A 20,165-nucleotide genomic window follows, 5' to 3' on the forward strand; every position below is an offset into this window, starting at 1 on the left:
TATTTAAAAAGGGCCCGAAATACATCCCTGGAAATTACAGACCAGTTAGCCTAACATCAATAGTATGTAAACTCTTGGAGGGGATCATAAGGGACTATATACAAGATCTTAGTAATGAGAATGGTATCATTAGCAGTAATAAGCATGAATTCATGAAGAATCGTTCTTGCCAAACCAATCTATTAACCTTCTATGAGAGTTGCCATCTAGATAAAGGAAGGCCCGTAGACGTGGTGTATCTGGATTTTGCAAAAGCATTTGACACAGTTCCCCATAAACGTTTATTGTAGAAAATAAGGTCCGTTGGCATGGACCATAGGGTGAGTACATGGATTGAAAACTGGCTACAAGGGCGAGTTCAGAGGGTGGTGATAAATGGGAGTACTCTGAATGGTCAGGGGTGGGTAGTGGGATCCCCCAGGGTTCTGTGCTGGGACCAATCCTGTTTAATTTGTTCATAAACGACCTGGAGGATGGGGTAAACGGTTCAATCCCTGTATTTGCGGACAATACTAAGCTAAGCAGGGCAATAACTTCTCCACAGGATGTGGAAACCTTGCACAAAGATTTGAACAAATTAATGGGGTGGGCAACTACATGGCAAATGAGGTTCATGTAAAATAATGCATTTGGGTGCCAAAAATATGAATGCAATTTATACACTGGGGGGAGAACCTCTGGGGGAATCTAGGATGGAAAAGGACCTGGGGGTCCTAGTAGATGATAGGCTCAGCAATGGCATGCAATGCCAAGTTGCTACTAACAAAGCAAACAGAATATTGGCATGCATTAAAAAGGGGATTAGTTCCAGAGATAAAATGATAATTCTCCCACTCAATAGACTCTGGTCTGGCCGCACCTAGAGTATGCTGTCCAGTTCTGGGCACCTGTCCTCAGGAAGGATGTACTGGAAATGGAACGAGTACAAAGAAGGCCAACAAAGCTAATTAAAGGGTCTGGAGGATATTAGTTATGAGGAAAGGTTGCGAGCACTGAACTTCTCTCTGGAGAAGAGACGCTTGAGAGGGGATATGATTTCAACATACAAATACTATACTTATGATCCCACAATAGGGATGAAACTATTTCACGGAAGGGAGTTTAACAAGACTCCTGGCCACTCATTAAAATTTGAAGAATAGAATTTTAACTTTAAACTACGTAGAGGGTTCTTTACTTTAAGAGCGGCAAGGATGTGTAATTCCCTTCCACAGGCGGTGGTCTCAGCCATCGATAGTTTCAAGAAACTATTAGATAAGCACCTGAACGACCGCAACATACAGGGATATACAATGTAATACTGACATATAATCACACACATAGGTTGGACTTGATGGACTTATGTCTTTTTTCGACCTCACCTACTATGTAACTATGATATTTATTATAGCAAAAAGTTAAAAATATTGTTTTTTTTTTTTTTTTAAATTGGTCTTTTTTTTTTTTTTAGTGCTAAAAATAAAATATGCAGAGGTGATCAAATACCACCAAAAGAAAGCGCTATTTGTGGGAAAAAAAGGACATCAATTTTGTTTGGGTACAATGTCTCACAACCACACAATTGTCAGTTAAAGCGACACAGTGCTGTATCACAAAAAATGGCCTGATCATTAAGGGGGGTATATCCTTCCGGGGCTGAAGTGGTTAAAAACCTGAAGTAAGTGAGGAATCAGAATTTCTTTATATTGTAAGTACCACTCCATAGAAAAGCCATCCATACCTGGCATTTTATTGTGTGTGAAGGACTGCATGTCTGTTCCTATTTCTTCAGGCATTAAAGGAGCATCTAAGAGCGAAGTCTGGCTTGCCGATAACTTGAGGAGTTGAATATCATATAAGTAATCATCTAATTCTACAATGGTGTAATGTGCTCTAGTAGTGTATAGAGTAAAAAGAAACAAAGGCATCTATAATTTCATAAGTTTCTTCCACTATGATACCAGTAGAGTTAATTGTGGGAATGTTGCAGGGCTGGAAATCAGGTCTTGAGAGATATGCTAGAAGATGCCTATTATCCCCAAACTCTGCTGATTTTGATGCAATAGTATTTTCTGAGTGTGTTCCAACAGCAATAAATCCAATTCCCTGGCTTTATGTCACCATGTAAAGTAGGTATCAGGAGTAGGGGAAGCAGAATAGCGAGTCTCTGCAGCGTGAAGCTGTCATTCCATCCATCAATTTAGACTGGGCCGTCCCAATAGCCGCAGCAAACGTGCCGCGCATGGTGGCTTTCAAGGTGTCCCAGACCACAGGTCTGGAGGCACTTTGCCCCTTAGTGACCTAATAGGAGTTAATTTCAACAAGCCCCTGATCTGTTACAGCTGAGTCAGCGAACCATAGAGGACTCAATCTCCATATCCTATAGGAACTAGACATACCCAGAGCGAAGTTTACCAATAAAGGAGAATGTTCAGATATTGCTCTAGGGAGATATCTGATTGCAGTCACCATACCAAGCAAGTCTTGAGAAAGTAAACATAAAAATGTGGGACAATGCACCGTAAGTATCAGAATAACATGAATATTCCGTGTTGTAGCGTAGTTTTATCTCCAAGGTCAAATTTGTCTAGATAGGAACATGATGGAGTAGGGGGTAGAGCAGACAAGCTGCTGTACACATGGGCGGAATGTCGGCTGTTTCTGTTGAACCAGTCAATATTCAGGCTGTGTACACCAGCTGTAAAGGGTTAGTTAACCGCTTCAGCCTGGGAAGATTTTACCCTCTTCCTGACCAGAGCACTTTTTACGATTCGGCACTGCGTCGCTTTAACTGACAATTGCGCAGTCGTGCGACGTTGAACCCAAACAAAATTGACGTCCTTTTTTTTCCCCACAAATAGAGCTTTCTTTGGGTGGTATATGATCACCTCTGCGGTTTTTATTTTTTGCGCTATAAACAAAAAAAGTGACAATTTTGAAAAAAACGCATTATTTTTTACTTTTTACTATAATAAAGATCCCCCAAAAATATATAAAAAATATTTTTTTTTCCTCAGTTTAGGCCGATATGTATTCTTCTACGTATTTTTGGTAAAAAAATCACAATAAGCATATATTGATTGGTTTGCACAAAAGTTATAGCGCCTACAAAATAGGGGATAGTTTTATGGCATTTTTATGATTAATTTTTTTTTTTACTAGTAATGGTGGCAATCTGCGATTTTTTTTATCGGGACTGCAACATTATGGCGGACACGTCGGACAATTTTGACACATTTTTGGGACCATTGGCATTTTTACAGCGATCAGTGCAATAAAAATGCATTGATTACTGTAAATATGTCACTGGCAGTGAAGGGGTTAACCACTAGAGGGCGATCAAGGGGTTAATGTGTTCCCTATTGTGTGTTAATGTGTTCCCTATTGTGTGTTCTAACTGAAGGGGGAGGGGACTGTGCAGGGGAGATGACAGATCGCTGTTCATACTCCTGTATGAACAGACGATCTGTCTGTTCTCCCCTCAGAGAACCGGAAACTCTGTGTTTACACACACAGATCCCGGTTCTTGGTGAGCCCAGCCTTGATCGCGACCGCCGGGCACTTGCAGCGGCTCCGTGGGCGAGCAGGGGGCGCATATGTTACCGAAGTAACTTGACGGCGATTCGCGCAGCCGAGCCATGTTGCCGCAGTACAACTGCGGAGGCTGGTCGGCAAACGGTTTAATATAAGATGTATATTTTTTGTTTGTGGTTCTGCTAATGTTTGACTATTTCTATTTGCGTAGGTCGATCAGACATTTTGCCATGCACAACTCCATCATTTGAAGAAGCTACCACTGTCTCTATTACTACAACATTATCTTCAACGTCACTTTCAATTCCGGAACGTTCTCCATCTGAAACTTCAGAGCAGCCTCGTTATCGGTAAGTGGGGTACGACAGGAGCTGCGATGCAAGTTGAAGGTTTTATTTTCATTTGATTTTTTTTTACTTGTTTGATAACAGTGGTTTTGTTTACTTTTAAGGGATTAGTCTATATTAAACATGGGAAAACTTTTCCTAGGCCATCTTGGTCTTTTTCATGTAATGAGATGTATAGATTGCGTAACTGTATAGAGTACAATCTGTACAGATTTGTTATAAACCTTCCTATATATTGCCAGTGAAGAATAACACACTCTCACACACAGTTAAAAATATAATGAAAAGTAACATTTATCATAGCAACCGATGATTAGTTACAGAAATTGCAGCCTAGCCTTGTCCAGTCCTTAGTGAGGCCTGTGACTCGCAGCCGTACCTCACAAGTTTATTGGTCGATGGACTATGGATAGGGATGATTAAACAGACCTGGGTTCAGTTTGTGGGCCTAAAAAAGGCTTGGGGAAGTCATGGAGAAAATTTAAAAGTGGATGGCTGGGGTGGGGGTGGGGGATTGCTGAGGCAAGCCCCTGGACTGCCCTTGGCTCCTCTTCCCTACTTCTTCCCTTCCTTTTTTCTGATTAGAATTTGGTATCTGGGACATAGCAGGCAAAACTATTTACAGCAACAAGACAGTATATGAGCAGAATATGCCTCAAACAGGAAGACAAGACAGGTTTTATTCTGTTATTCTGCAATACAAATGAGTGAAACATCTGATGCGCTGTAATGCTATACTGCTTGATGTTGCTCAGCATTGTTCATTTTAGATTTGCAATAACTCTAAGGAAACTGATCATTTTTTAGATTAACTTAGCAACACAATCCACCCTGAGTTCACAGAGCTTAATTGTTTAACCCCTTGCCGCCGAGCTTACGCAGATACGCGGCCTCGGCTTTCGGGGGTTATACCGGGATGTTGCCCGCAGCTGCAGGCATCATCCCAGTACCATTTTTTAGAGCGGGCGATCGGCTATCCAGGGATAACAGCTGATGTGGCTAAAAGCCGCTCAGTTTTTATCCTGGAGGAGCGGGAGGGGACGTCCCCCCCTCCCGCCGTCTTCCGCCGCTCTTATCGGGCTTCTCGTCCCATCGGGAGTCCCGATCATAGATCCGCCACTTCTGGCAGCTAGCGAGAGACTGGCATGAAGCCGGAAACGGCTTTGTGCCAGTCTTCCTCTGTAAACACGGAAGTGACGTCACAACGTCACTTCCTGTTTACTCCGCTGCCAATGGCACCGTTTTTAAAAAAATATACAGTATTCAGAATCGTCGTTTTCGGCGATTTGAATACTTTGAAGTGCAAAGGAGGGATTTGGGGTCTTTTAGACAACCGATCCCTCCATAAAGAGTACCTGTCACCACCTATTACTGTCACAAGGGATGTTTACATTACTTCTGACAGCAATAAAAGTGATCAAAAAAAAAAAAACACAATGTAAAAAAATAAAAATAAATGAAATTTAAGAAAAAAAAATTATAAAGCGCCCCTGCCCCTCGCGAGCTTGCGCATCAAAGAAAACGCATACGGAAGTTGCGCCCGCATATGTAAACGGTGTTCAAATCACACATGTGAGGTATCGCTGTGATCGTCAGAGCGAGAGCAATAATTCTAGCACTAGATCTCCTCTGTAACTCTAACCTGGTAACTGTTATTTTTTTTTTAAATGTCGCCTATGGAGATTTTTAGGTACCGTAGTTTGTCGCCAAGTGTGCGCAATTTTAAAGCGTGACATGTTTGGTATCTATTTACTCGACGTAACATCATCTTTCACATTATACAAAAAAATTGGGCTAACTTTACTGTTTCGTTTTTTTTTAATTTATGAAAGTGTCTTTTTCCCCAAAAAGTTGCGTTTAAGAGACCACTGCACAAATACCGTGTGACATAAAATATTACAACAATCACCATTTTATTCTCTAGATTCTCTGCTAAAAAAATATACATAATGTTTGGGGGTTCTAAGTAATTTTCTAGCAAAAGATACAGATTTTAACTCTTGTAAACACCAAATGTCAGAACTAGGCTTAGTCATGAAAGGGATAATTATAAATCTCCAGTCTTTTGAATGTAAAATAAAAGCACAAAACCAGAAATGATTTGTATTAAAACAGAAACCAAAAACACATTATTTTTTCCCAACTCATGGGCTTGGGTGGAGCTTATAGAACTCGCTTAATGTTAAATTCTTGTCTAATAATACAGTTGTGCCCAAAAGTTTGCATACCCTGGCAGAAATGTTGACATTGAAAATATGACTGATCGTGCCAAAAAACTGGATATTGATCATATGAAGCCATTTATTATCACATAGTTGTTTTTGTCTCCTTTTTATATCATAATAACAGAAATCACCCAAATAGCCCTGATCAAAAGTTTACATACCTTGGAATGTTTGGCCTTGGTACAAACACACAAGGTGACTAACAGGTTAAAATGGAAATTCCTACATCTATAGCTTTTTTTTTTTTTGAAAAACTTTTTCATTTTCTTAACAAACTAAAAACAATACAGACACACAACAGCTCAGCCAACATCTGGCTATTAACGAGGAAGGGACCCACGCAGGTGTCACAAGGTATCATTACAATATCAAGGACCATTAGAATATCTACGTCTACCGTAGTATAACAACAATAGGCTGTCATGTCTCCTGCTCTAGGGGTCGACTGACAATGAGGTAGCTCACCTAGAATATCCTGCTATCCCGGGTTGGTTTATTAGGATGTTAAGGAGAGCCATCATATATCAGAGAGGTCACCTAATTTGTTTCAGCAGTGGAGGGTTCCACTAACCACTTACTCCAGACTCTGTAATGTTTTTTCGGACAGCCTCTATGTATATAGGTGTCCCTGTAAAGGGGTATCAAATTAACAAGTGTTTTCCATAAGCCTATAGAGGGAGGAGTCTTTCGCTTCCAGCATAGGACAATGGATTTCCTGGCATAGAACAGCAGGAGACCCAGCAAAGTTCTCTCAGCCACTCTGGGCACCAAGTCCTCCACCAGCCCCAGCAGGCATATTCTTGGAGATGGATCAATAGAGATACTTAGTAGATCATTCACCTCTGAAAGAATTTGTGACCAGAAACCTGTTACCAGGCAGGAGCAAAAGATGTGGATAAAGTCCCGGGGGCATGGTCACAATGCCAGCATTCCGGGGAGAGAGAAGACCTCATCCTGTGCACCCGATCAGGAGTAAGATATGCCCTATGGACAATCTTGTATTCAATGAGGCGGTCTCTCAAGGAAACCAGTATATTAACTACTTCCATACAGGGCATTTTCACCCCCTTCCTGCCCAAGCCAATTTTCAGCTTTCAGCGCTGTCGCACTTTGAATAATAATTGCGCGGTCATACTACACTGTACCCAAATGAAATTTTTATCATTTTTTCCCCACTAATAGAGCTTTCTTTTGGTGGTATTTGATTACCCCTGTGTTTTTTATTTCTTGTGCTATAAACAAAACAAGAGTGACAAGTTTGAAAAAAACACAATATTTTTTACTTTTTGCTATAAGTATCCAATTTTTTTTTTTTTTAAACAAATGTTTTCTTCAGTTTAGGCCGATACGTATTCTTCTACATATTTTTGGTAAAAAATATCGCAATAAGCGTACAGTGGCTTGCGAAAGTATTCGGCCCCCTTGAACTTTTCAACCTTTGGCCACATTTCAGGCTTCAAACATAAAGATATAAAATTTTTATTTTTTGTGAAGAATCACCAACAAGTGGGACACAATTGTGAAGTGGAACGAAATCTTTTGGATTTTTGAAACTTTTTTAACTAATAAAAAAATGAAAAGTGGGGCGTGCAAAATTATTCGCCCCCCTTGCGTTAATACTTTGTAGAGCCACCTTTTGCTGCGATTACAGCTGCAAGTCGCTTGGGGTATGTCTCTATCAGTTTTGCACATCGAGAGACTGAAATTCTCGCCCATTCTTCCTTACAAAACAGCTCGAGCTCAGTGAGGTTGGATGGAGAGTGTTTGTGAACAGCAGTTTTCAGCTCTGTCCACAGATTCTCGATTGGATTCAGGTCTGGACTTTGACTTGGCCATTCTAACACCTGGATACGTTTATTTGTGAACCATTCCTTTGTAGATTTTGCTGTATGTTTGGGATCATTGTCTTGTCGGAAGATAAATCTCCGTCCCAGTTTCAGGTCTTTTGCAGACTCCAACAGGTTTTCATCCAGAATGGTCCAGTATTTGGCTGCATCCATCTTCCCCTCAATTTTAACCATCTTCCCTTTCCCTGCTGAAGAAAAGCAGGCCCAAACCATGATGCTGCCACCACCATGTTTCACGGTGGGGATGGTGTGTTGAGTGTGATGAGCTGTGTTGCTTTTTTGCCAAACATATCGTTTTGCATTGTGGCCAAAAAGTTCGATTTTGGTTTCATCGGACCAGAGCACCTTCTTCCACATGTTTGGTGTGTCTCCCAGGTGGCTTGTGGCAAACTTTAGACGAGACTTTTTATGGATATCTTTGAGAAATGGCTTTCTTCTTGCCACTCTTCCATAAAGGGCAGATTTGTGCAGTGTACGACTGATTGTTGTCCTATGGACAGACTCTCCCACCTCAGCTGTAGTTCTCTGCAGTTCATCCAGAGTGATCATGGGCCTCTTGGCTGCATCTCTGATCAGTCTTCTCCTTGTCTGAGCTGAAAGTTTAGAGGGACAGCCAGGTCTTGGTAGATTTGCAGTGGTCTGATACTCCTTCCATTTCAAAATGATCGCTTGCACAGTGCTCCTTGGGATGTTTAAAGCTTGGGAAATCTTTTTGTATCCAAATCCGGCTTTAAACTTCTCCACAACAGTATTACGGACCTGCCTGGTGTGTTCCTTGGTCTTCATGATGCTCTCTGCGCTTTCAACAGAACCCTGAGACTATCACAGAGCAGGTGCATTTATACAGAGACTTGATTACACACAGGTGGATTCTATTTATTACCATCAGTCATTTAGGACAACATTGGATCATTCAGAGATCCTCGCTGAACTTCTGGAGTGAGTTTGCTGCACTGAAATTAAAGGGGCCGAATAATTTTGCACGCACCACTTTTCAGTTTTTTAATTGCTAAAAAAGTTTAAAATATCCAATAGATTTCGTTCCACTTTACAATTGTGTCCCACTTGTTGGTGATTCTTCACAAAAAATTAAAATTTTATATCTTTATGTTTGAAGCCTGAAATGTGGCAAAAGGTTGATAAGTTCAAGGGGGCCGAATATTTTCCCAAGCCACTGTATATTTATTTGTTTGCGCAAAAGTTATAGCGTCTACAAAATAAGGGGATAGATTTATAGCATTTTTATTATTATTATTTTTTTTTACTAGTAATGGCGGCAATCTTTATCGTGACTGCGATATTGCGGCGGACACATCGGACAATTTTGACACATTTTTGGGACCATTCACATTTATACAGCGATCCGTGCTATAAAAATGCATTGATTACTGTATAAATGTGACTGGCAATGAAGGGGTTAACCAGGAGGGGGCGCTGTAGGGGTTAATGTGTTGCTAGGGAGTGATTCTAACTGTGGGGGGAGGGGATTCACAAGGGGAGGAACAAGGAACACACCATCGGTCTCCTCCCATCTAACAGGACGTGGATCTGTGTGTTTACACACACAGATCCACGGTCCTGCTCGGTTACCGGGCAATCGCGGGTGCCCGGCGGACATCACGGCCGCCGGGCACGCGCACCGGGACCTGAGCGATGGGGCGGGCGCGCGTGCGCCCCCTGGGCTGCCTGGAAGGCTACGCCGTCATATGACGGCGGCCCAGAACAACAGCTGCACTGTCCCGCCGTCATATGACGGCGAGCAGCAAGTGGTTAAATGGGAAGTCCCACACATCCTCCCAATCCTTGGAGTCCATCTCTGGAACATCCCGGCCCCATTGCTGATGGAGCCTGGACAGTTCGAGAGGAGACCCGGAGGACATGTACATATAGCACTGTGGGTTTTTCGGTACAATCAAATCGCAAAATCCACTCTAGGTCGGATTGCACCATCTGCCTTTCACCTGGAGGGAACTGAGTCCGGAAAGCATGGGACAACTGTAGATATCTGAATTTGTGCGAGAACGGGGCATTGTGATGAGACATTAAGTGATCAAAGCAGAATATCGTTAGGTCTGAGGTGATGTCTGTGAGAGCCTTAATACGGTACCTGGCCCATATCACAGGGTCTGGAATCTTGAAAAAGTGCTGTAGGTTGGGATTGTTCCAGAGCAGGGCATTCGCGGATACAGCTGTTAGAGGATACTTTTCATAGGTCAGGCCTTCCCTCCAGGCCCTAAGGATGGTACGCATGGAAGGGGTTAGGTCGTATGGTGCCTTTGGACCCCGCAAAAGGAGATTCGACAACGCCTCCACAGATCACAACGCTGCAGCCTCAATGGCCCAAGCCGAGTTGGAACTATCTGGAACAAGCCACCAAATTGCAGTAACCAATTGAGCCGCAATGAAGTATTTGTGACAGTCCGGGAATGCTAAGCCCCCCTGTGAACAAGGGCGCATAAGGGTGGTTAACTTAAAGCGGGAGGGATTGGACCCCAAAGAAAGGAGGAGAAAATTGTGTTTAGTTGGGAAAAGAATGATTTGGGGATCCATTGAGGGGAATTACGAAACAAGTATGTAAACTTGGGAAGGATTTCCATCTTGATGAGGTTAACACGACCCAGTAGGGACAGAGGGAGGTTATCCGATGCTTTCAGCTTGGCTTTGACTGAGTTGATTACTGGGGACAAGTTCATTGGAATGAAGTCAGTCACGTTCCCTGAAATACACCCCCCCCAAGTAGGTAAACTCGTCCACCCATTGTAGCTGAAGAGAAGCCGAGTCCTCTTTTTTAGCATCAGCATGAATAGCCAGCAGCTGCGACTTTGACCAATTAACCCTTAGCCCCGTCACAATAGAGACTTCTTCCAGGACTGACAATGCCCCCTGCAGGGAGGAGCCAGCATCATTCAGAAAGAGGGGGAGGTCGTCTGCATTCAAGGCCACCCTCTCCTCCAGCCAGCCCAGCTATAGACATTTAATGTGTGGCGAGACACGTAGTGCCTCCACCACTGGTTCCATGATAATGGCAAAAAGTGACGGAGAGAGAGGGCAGCCCTGTCGTGTACCCCTAGAGAGTTCAAAAACAGGAGACAGATGACCCCCTAAACCAGGGGTCCTCAAACTTTTTAGACAGGGGGCCAGTTCACGGTCCCTCAGACTGTTGGGGGGCCACACTATAGTTTAAAAAAATATGAACTAATTCCTAAATTCCTATGCACACATCTTTTTTGTAGTGCAAAAGAATAAAAGAATGAATAATAAATAATATATATAGGGGATGGACAGGGGGACAGTGGGTTGGACAGAGGGGGGGGGCAGTGGGGTGGACAGGGGGACAGTGGGATGGAAAGGGGGACAGTGGGATGGACAGAGGGGGGACAGGGGGACAGAGGGGGGGACAGGGGGACAGTGGGGTGGACAGGGGGACAGTGGGATGGACAGAGGGATGGACAGGGGGAAAGAGGGGTGGACAGGGGGACAGTGGGGGGGTCAGTGGGGTGGACAGGGGGACAGTGGGATGGACAGTGGGGTGGACAGGGGGACAGAGGGGGGGGACAGTGGGGGGGACAGTGGGATGGACAGAGGGATGGACAGGGGGAAAGAGGGATGGACAGGGGGACAGTGGGATGGACAGAGGGGTGGACAGGGGGACAGTGGGGGGGACAGTGGGGTGGACAGGGGGACAGTGGGGTGGACAGGGGGACAGAGGGGGGGGACAGTGGGGTGGACAGGGGGACAGAGGGGATGGACAGGGGGACAGAGGGGTGGACAGGGGGACAGAGGGGGGGGACACTGGGTTGGACAGGGGGACAGTGGGATGGACAGAGGGGTGGACAGGGGGACAGAGGGGGGGACAGTGGGGTGGACAGGGGGACAGTGGGGTGGACAGGGGGACAGAGGGGTGGACAGGGGGACAGTGGGATGGACAGAGGGGGGGACAGAGGGATGGACAGGGGGACAGTGGGATGGACAGTGGGATGGACAGTGGGGTGGACAGGGGGACGGACAGGGGGACAGAGGGGGGGACAGTAAGATGGACAGAGGGGGGGACAGTGGGGTGGACAGGGGGACAGTGGGGTGGACAGGGGGACAGTGGGATGGACAGGGGGACAGTGGGGTGGACAGGGGGACAGTGGGATGGACAGGGGGACAGAGGGGGGGGGCAGAGGGGTGGACAGGGGGACAGAGGGATGGACAGGGGGACAGAGGGATGGACAGGGGGACAGAGGGGGGGACAGGGGGATGGACAGTGGGATGGACAGGGGGGACAGTGGGATGGACAGGGGGGACAGTGGGATGGACAGGGGGGACAGTGGGATGGACAGGGGGGACAGTGGGATGGACAGGGGGACAGTGGGATGGACAGAGGGGTGGACAGGGGGACAGTGGGATGGACAGGGGGACAGTGGGATGGACAGAGGGGTGGACAGGGGGACAGAGGGGTGGACAGGGGGACAGAGGGATGGACAGAGGGGGGGACAGGGGGACAGTGGGATGGACAGGGGGACAGTGGGATGGACAGGGGGACAGTGGGATGGACAGGGGGACAGAGGGATGGACAGGGGGACAGGGGGACAGTGGGATGGACAGAGGGGTGGACAGGGGGACAGTGGGGTGGACAGGGGGGTGGACAGGGGGACAGTGGGATGGACAGAGGGGTGGACAGGGGGACAGTGGGATGGACAGAGGGGTGGACAGGGGGACGGAGGGGTGGACAGGGGGACGGAGGGATGGACAGGGGGACAGAGGGATGGACAGGGGGACAGTGGGATGGACAGGGGGACAGAGGGGTGGACAGGGGGACAGAGGGGTGGACAGGGGGGCAGTGGGATGGACAGAGGGGGGACAGGGGACAGTGGGATGGACAGAGGGATAGACAGGGGGACAGTGGGATGGACAGAGGGGTGGACAGGGGGACAGTGGGATGGACAGAGGGGTGGACAGGGGGACAGTGGGATGGACAGAGGGATGGACAGGGGGACAGAGGGGTGGACAGGGGGACAGAGGGGTGGACAGGGGGGCAGTGGGATGGACAGAGGGGGGACAGGGGACAGTGGGATGGACAGAGGGATAGACAGGGGGACAGTGGGATGGACAGAGGGGTGGACAGGGGGACAGTGGGATGGACAGAGGGGTGGACAGGGGGACAGAGGGGTGGACAGGGGGACAGTGGGATGGACAGAGGGGTGGACAGGGGGACAGAGGGATGGACAGGGGGACAGAGGGATGGACAGGGGGACAGAGGGGTGGACAGGGGGACAGTGGGATGGACAGGGGGACAGTGGGATGGACAGGGGGACAGTGGGATGGACAGGGGGACAGAGGGGTGGAGAGGGGGACAGAGGGGTGGAGAGGGGGACAGAGGGGTGGACAGGGGGACAGAGGGGTGGACAGGGGGGCAGTGGGATGGACAGAGGGGGGGACAGAGGGGGGACAGGGGACAGTGGGATGGACAGAGGGGTGGACAGGGGGACAGTGGGATGCACAGGGGGACAGTGGGATGCACAGGGGGACAGTGGGATGCACAGGGGGACAGTGGGATGCACAGGGGGACAGTGGGATGCACAGGGGGACAGAGGGATGGACAGGGGGACAGAGGGATGGACAGGGGGACAGTGGGATGGACAGAGGGGTGGACAGGGGGACAGTGGGATGGACAGAGGGGTGGACAGGGGGACAGAGGGGTGGACAGGGGGACAGAGGGGTGGACAGGGGGACAGAGGGATGGACAGGGGGACAGAGGGATGGACAGGGGGACAGTGGGATGGACAGAGGGGTGGACAGGGGGGTGGACAGGGGGACAGTGGGATGGACAGAGGGGTGGACAGGGGGACAGTGGGATGGACAGAGGGGTGGACAGGGGGACAGAGGGATGGACAGGGGGACAGTGGGATGGACAGGGGGACAGAGGGGTGGACAGGGGGACAGAGGGGTGGACAGGGGGGCAGTGGGATGGACAGAGGGGGGACAGGGGACAGTGGGATGGACAGAGGGGTGGACAGGGGGACAGAGGGATGGACAGGGGGACAGAGGGATGGACAGGGGGACAGTGGGATGGACAGAGGGGTGGACAGGGGGGTGGACAGGGGGACAGAGGGGTGGACAGGGGGACAGTGGGATGGACAGAGGGGTGGACAGGGGGACAGAGGGGTGGACAGAGGGATGGACAGGGGGACAGAGGGATCCCGCTGTCCCCCTGTCCATCCCTCTGTCCCCCTGTCCATCCCTCTGTCCCCCTGTCCATCCCTCTGTCCCCCTGTCCACCCCTCTGTCCATCCCACTGTCCCCCTGTCCACCCCTCTGTCCATCCCATTGTCCCCCTGTCCACCCCTCTGTCCATCCCACTGTCCCCCTGTCCATCCCTCTGTCCCTCTGTCCCCCTGTCCACCCCTCTGTCCATCCCACTGTCCCCTGTCCCCCCTCTGTCCATCCCACTGCCCCCCTGTCCACCCCTCTGTCCCCCTGTCCACCCCTCTGTCCATCCCACTGTCCCCCTGTCCATCCCTCTGTCCCCCTGTCCATCCCTCTGTCCCCCTGTCCACCCCTCTGTCCATCCCACTGTCCCCCTGTCCACCCCTCTGTCCATCCCACTGTCCCCCTGTCCACCCCTCTGTCCATCCCACTGTCCCCCTGTCCATCCTATTCAGCTTTAAAGGGCGGCGGCACATATATGCCAGGAAAGACATACCTGTGCTGCCATAGGGTGAGTACCAGTATCACATACCTACCCAGCGGATCTGTGTGAACCGCTTCTATGTCACACGGGAGAGATCTATGCACTAAGATGGAAACCCCCCTCGGTATGTCAAAAAGCCTTTTCTACCCAAGGCCTGTTCAGAGCCCTTAGCTTACTGCCCACCTTGTGTGTCTCCTGCAGAACCAGAACAGCTAGATTATATTGTTTGATATATTGAAAAAGAAGCGCCCTCTTAAATTTAGAGTTGAGGCCACGCACGTTCCAGAACACCACTGAAAAGGTATCTCGATCATGTGATGCCATGTTCACATCGGCCATAATAATTAAAGGAGATTGATAGTAGTCGAGCAGGTGACACCCGGTGCGCAGCAGTGGAGCAAGAGCCATTGTACGTGAGACACAAAATAAACATATATAAAAACAATTCAACCAAACTAAAATTCCCCAAGCATCTGGTGCCTATCCGACCATTTCCCAACGCCCCCCAAAAACAAAAAACAATGCCTGTGATAGCAGTTTCAACCTTTGTAAATAACACCCTACTACTTCGCCAATACCCCAACATAACTGGACTTGTAGTTTGTTCCCTAAACTTTTATAGCAATAAAAATTGCCTACGGGAGGCTCAAAGTTTCAGGGAGGGTCCCTGTCAGTGTCTGTCCTTTAACAGTAGGTGTCGCCCGCCATGGAAGGGGCCCTCAGCGAGATTCTGGGAAAAACATGAGCCAGTTAATGGGAGACAAGTCAACCCCCCAGATCGGGGGCACCCTAGATGACATTCAGGCAGCTCCATTAGGTGGTCACAAGAATGGAGAGGAGTGTCAGATGACTGGTTAAAGGAGTTCTCCTGCGTGTCCCATCCGCGGGGGAGCTTCATCGCTCCACACAATTGTAATATGCAGAATTGGGCAGACAGCTATGAAACATGAACAAACGATCCCTGGAACAAAAAACAACAGCCAGGATTGTAAGTTGGAGAGGAAGCATAAAGATCAGTGCAAAGACAGTAGCCAGGTATCTGCTTCTTCAGGGGATTCAAAAAACTTCACTGATCCGCCATGTTAAACTCTCGGGCGACTTGGGTAGAGCATGGAGTATTTGATATCTTCTTCCTGGAGTCGTCTTCTGACATCAGTGAAGGTTTTGTGACGTCTCTGTAAATCTGCGGAGAAGTCAGGGTAGAGATGCACTGCTGTATTCTCATAGGGGAAGGTGGGATGTTTGCGGGCCTCGCTGAGGATGCGATCACGGTCTGTAATTAAGAAACCTCACCAGAAAGGGTCTTGGCGGGGCCCCGGGGTTGCTCCAACCAATTGGAACTCTGTGGGCCCTTTCTACCATATAGGTTGGGGGGACCCCAGTCAGATTCAGGAGTGACTTAAAGAAGGTCTCCGCAAACTCAGTTGAGCGATACCCCTCTGCCCCCTCCAGAAGACCCAGGACCCTGACATTCCTCTGAAGGTGGTTTTCGGCGTCATCAGGTTTGGCCACCAAAGATTGGACGGTGCGCTGCAGTGTATGGAGGGCATCGTCATGTCGAGCAGTAAGATCTTCTGTGGTAGAGATCCGCGACTCAGTCTCAGAAAGTCTGCCCCGGAATTTATCCAAGTCTGCCCTGATGAGGCTACATTCCTCAGCCAGATGGTCGATGCGGACCAGTAAGGAGGTTCTACTTTGTTCTATGGCTGCGAGGATAACATTGGTATCATTTGCTTGTTGTGACAACTGAGGGGGTGGAGAGGACTCGGGTTCGCTGCCTGTTCCATGTCTGCTAGTAACACTCTAAGCTGGTCCAAAATGGTGCTGGGACACTGGGCAGGTTGTGCTGACACCTTCTTGGTCACTGTTTTGCTCTTTGAGGGCATGAGTAAGTGTTCTGGGGAATTTTTCAGATAAAATTGCTGGGAGGCGTGTATGCCCCTTTAAGAGCCTGTGGTGTGCAGTGTGGGAGACTTCTAAATGGTGATGGCAGGCACCTGAGGCTGGTGTAATGCTGATCACCCACACTGAGGCCCAGTGGGACCAGCTGAATGTCTCCGGTTATTGTGTGCCCTGTCTGCCCCCTCCAGATATAATGACACAGGGCTAGGGGTGTGGAGCGGCCTCTGTCCCCGCAGTACAAGGTACTTGAGCAGGGAGGATGCTGCAGGCTTCGCAGGCCTCAAAATGGCGATGGGTCACGGGACTGTGGAGCCAGTGTTTGGGATCTTCTGACAGCCTCCCGGATCTGTGCTCCTAAACAGTCCCCTCCAGAGATGATGCCACGAATGGAAGAGGAGAAGGGGGTGACCGCTTGTTACGCAGATCGCAGGACCCGAGCCCGGAGGGTGCCAGAAACTCCGCAGGCCTCAAAATGGCGGCAGGCCGCGGGAATGTGGAGTCGGTGTCTGGGATCCTCTGGCAGCCCCCCCCGGATCTGTGCCCCTAAACAGTCCCCTCCGGAGATGATGCCATGGATGGATGAGGATGGGGGTGACCGCTCGTTCCGCAGATTGCGGGACCCGAGCTCGGAGGATGTCGGAGGCGCTCCGTAGGCCTCAAAATGGCGGCGGGCCTCGGGTGTATGGAGCCAGCCACGGACTGGATGGTGGCACAGTCAGCCGGCCGAGCTCCGCAATTCTTGCTGGGATAGAGGCAGGGGATGTCCAGGGACAGGTAGGGCTATTTTGGAGGCTCACCAGTGTGTCCACTGTACAGGATGGTGGTGGATTCCTTCAGGATCAGCGGAGCTCTTATTCAGCATGTCTTCCTTGGTTTACATCTGGACACGTCCCCCACATCTATAGCTTTTTAAATTTCAATTAGTGTCTGTGTATAAATAGTGAATGAGCTTGTTGCACTGCACAGGCTAGATACTGAGCCATGGATAGCAGAAAAGAACTGTCAAAAGACCTGCGTAACAAGGCAGTGGAACTTTAAAAAGATATCCAAAGCCTTGAATATGCCAGTCAGTACTGTTCAATTATTTATTAAGAAGTGGAAAATTTGAGGATCTCCTGATGCCTAGCCAAGGTCAGGTAGACCAAGAAGGATTGCAGCCACAACTGCAAAAGATGATGTGGTTGATTCAAGGAGCACAATACAACGATATTTGAACAAAAATGAGCTGCATGGTCGAGTTGCCAGAAAGAAGCCTTTACTGCTACGAAAAAGTCTGGTTACAATATGCCCGACAGTGAATTATAAAAAAATTTTCCTTTGCGCTGGTGGACAAATAATAAATAACAATTGTGACTAGGATATATATAATTAAGTGATTCTTGTCAAACAATAAAAATAATAAAAGATATTGCGGCAAAATGAAGGTGTTCACATAAACACTAAATGAATAAATATTTAAAATAAATTTCGCGCAATATCAGCAATAGATGTGTGTGAAATACTGTATAACCATAAATAGTGGCTATATTGAATAGTAGTTGCTGCGATTAAAGTTGCTAGGTTCAGCGATTTCTATGTTATGACGTATAGCAGTTGCTAATAACTTTAAATAAAGTGATGGTGCTATATTACGGGATTGCTGTAACTGAGGTTGCTAGGGTCAGCAATCTCTATGTTGCAGCCTATAATAGTTGCCACTAGCTATAGATAAAGTGCTGGTGCTATATTAGAGAAGTGAAAAGACGTATATATATATCTATTATAATAATGTGAGAAAATATCCATGAATAAAAAACATGCTAAAATCTGATGAATACATTAACGTGAATAAGGGCTTGTGAGAAAAAATCTTCCTGTGAAATAAATAATATATGTGAATAAATAAATTGGCGTGAATAAAAACTTATGAATAAAAATCCTTCTGTGAAATAAATATGCAACCAATCAAAGATGATATCCTAAACAATAAAAAGTGCCAACAATAATCTTTCCAAAAAATAAATACAGTCACAATTCACTAAAATATAGCCTTTGAAATGCAGGTGATAAAATGTAAAAAGTCCTTAGAGATAGAGGATAGGTGGCAATATATATAAAAAAGTTCATAAAAAATTCTTCTATTCAAGTTAATTCTTTGTTGTATACTGAGTATAATATTCCTGTAATGATGCCTCCTACTGTGGTCTCACAGAACTCTCACCTTAAATTTGTATTAATCAGGCTTTCAGTGGTTGTGTCTTTAAGCAGTAGAAGCAGTGTCTAGGAGTCTCTCTTTCTTTGCTGTTATCTGTCCATGATTTCTTCTATATCACTCCGCTCTGATAAACTCAGTTAATAAAAATGAGGGAGGAGGGGAGAGAGAAAGAAGGCTCCACTAGTGTATTAACGTTTTAAAAACAAACAGGGGGATATTTATTTAGGTGTTGCTCTTACATTTGTTACATTAAAAATAGGCAGAGTAAATGAGTAAATGGTGTGGCGTTCTCAGCGCCCTCTCACTTGTGCTTCAGTCTGTGTATGCCGCTCCAGCCAATCCCTACGCGTTACGACACCGTCACGTGTCTTCATCTGGGTTCCCCAGACACGTATCTATAGCTAGTGGCAACTATTATAGGCTGCAACTAGGGATGAGCTTCGAGTTCGAGTCGAACTCATGTTCGACTCGAACATTGGCTGTTCGCAAGTTCGCCGAACAGCGAACAATTTGGGGTGTTCGCGGCAAATTCGAATGCCGCGGAACACCCTTTAAAAGTCTATGGGAGAAATCAAAAGTGCTAATTTTAAAGGCTAATATGCAAGTTATTGTCATAAAAAGTGTTTGGGGACCCAGGTCCTGCCCCAGGGGACATGGATCAATGCAAAAAAAAGTTTTAAAAACGCCCGTTTTTTCAGGAGCAGTGATTTTAATAATGCTTAAAGTCAAACAATAAAAGTGTAATATCCCTTTAAATTTCGTACCTGGGGGGTGTCTATAGTATGCCTGTAAAGGGGCGCATGTTTCCTGTGTTTAGAACAGTCTGACAGCAAAATGACATTTTGAAGGAAAAAACTCATTTAAAACTACCCGCGGCTATTGCATTGCCGACAATACACATAGAAGTTCATTGATAAAAACGGCATGGGAATTCCCCAAAGGGGAACCCCGAACCAAAATTAAAAAAAAAAAATGACGTGGGAGTCCCCCTAAATTCCATACCAGGCCCTTCAGGTCTGATATGGATATTAAGGGGAACCCCGCGCAAAAAAAAAAAACGATGTGGGGCCCCCCCAAAAATCCATACCAGACCCTTATCCGAGCACGCAACCTGGCAGGCCGCAGGAAAAGAGGGGGGGACGAGAGTGCGCCCCCCCCTCCTGAACCGTACCAGGCCACATGCCCTCAACATTGGGAGGGTGCTTTGGGGTAGCCCCCCAAAACACCTTGTCCCCATGTTGATGAGGACAAGGGCCTCATCCCCACAACCCTGGCCGGTGGTTGTGGGGGTCTGCGGGCGGGGGGCTTATCGAAATCTGGAAGCCCCCTTTAACAAGGGGACCCCCAGATCCCAGCCCCCCCCTGTGTGAAATGGTAAGGGGGTACTTACCCCTACCATTTCACTAAAAAACTGTCAAAAATGTTAAAAATGACAAGAGACAGTTTTTGACAATTCCTTTA

The 20,165-nt window shown here is 47.5% G+C and overlaps 1 protein-coding gene across 7 annotated transcripts in view; it reads left to right on the forward strand.

Moving 5' to 3' along the window:
• Nucleotides 1-20,165, forward strand: part of PIP5K1C (phosphatidylinositol-4-phosphate 5-kinase type 1 gamma) — a 501,728-nt gene that overhangs the window by 235,436 nt on the left and 246,127 nt on the right. For all 7 annotated transcript variants that reach the window (XM_073594381.1, XM_073594347.1, XM_073594399.1 and 4 more), the window contains one exon: nt 3,725-3,863. In XM_073594381.1, coding sequence (XP_073450482.1) covers nt 3,725-3,863 — 139 coding nt within the window. The remainder of the gene's footprint in view (nt 1-3,724; nt 3,864-20,165) is intronic.

The sequence above is a fragment of the Aquarana catesbeiana genome, linkage group LG01 (assembly GCF_042186555.1).
Source record: "Aquarana catesbeiana isolate 2022-GZ linkage group LG01, ASM4218655v1, whole genome shotgun sequence".
NCBI classification, from domain to species: Eukaryota; Metazoa; Chordata; class Amphibia; order Anura; family Ranidae; genus Aquarana; species Aquarana catesbeiana.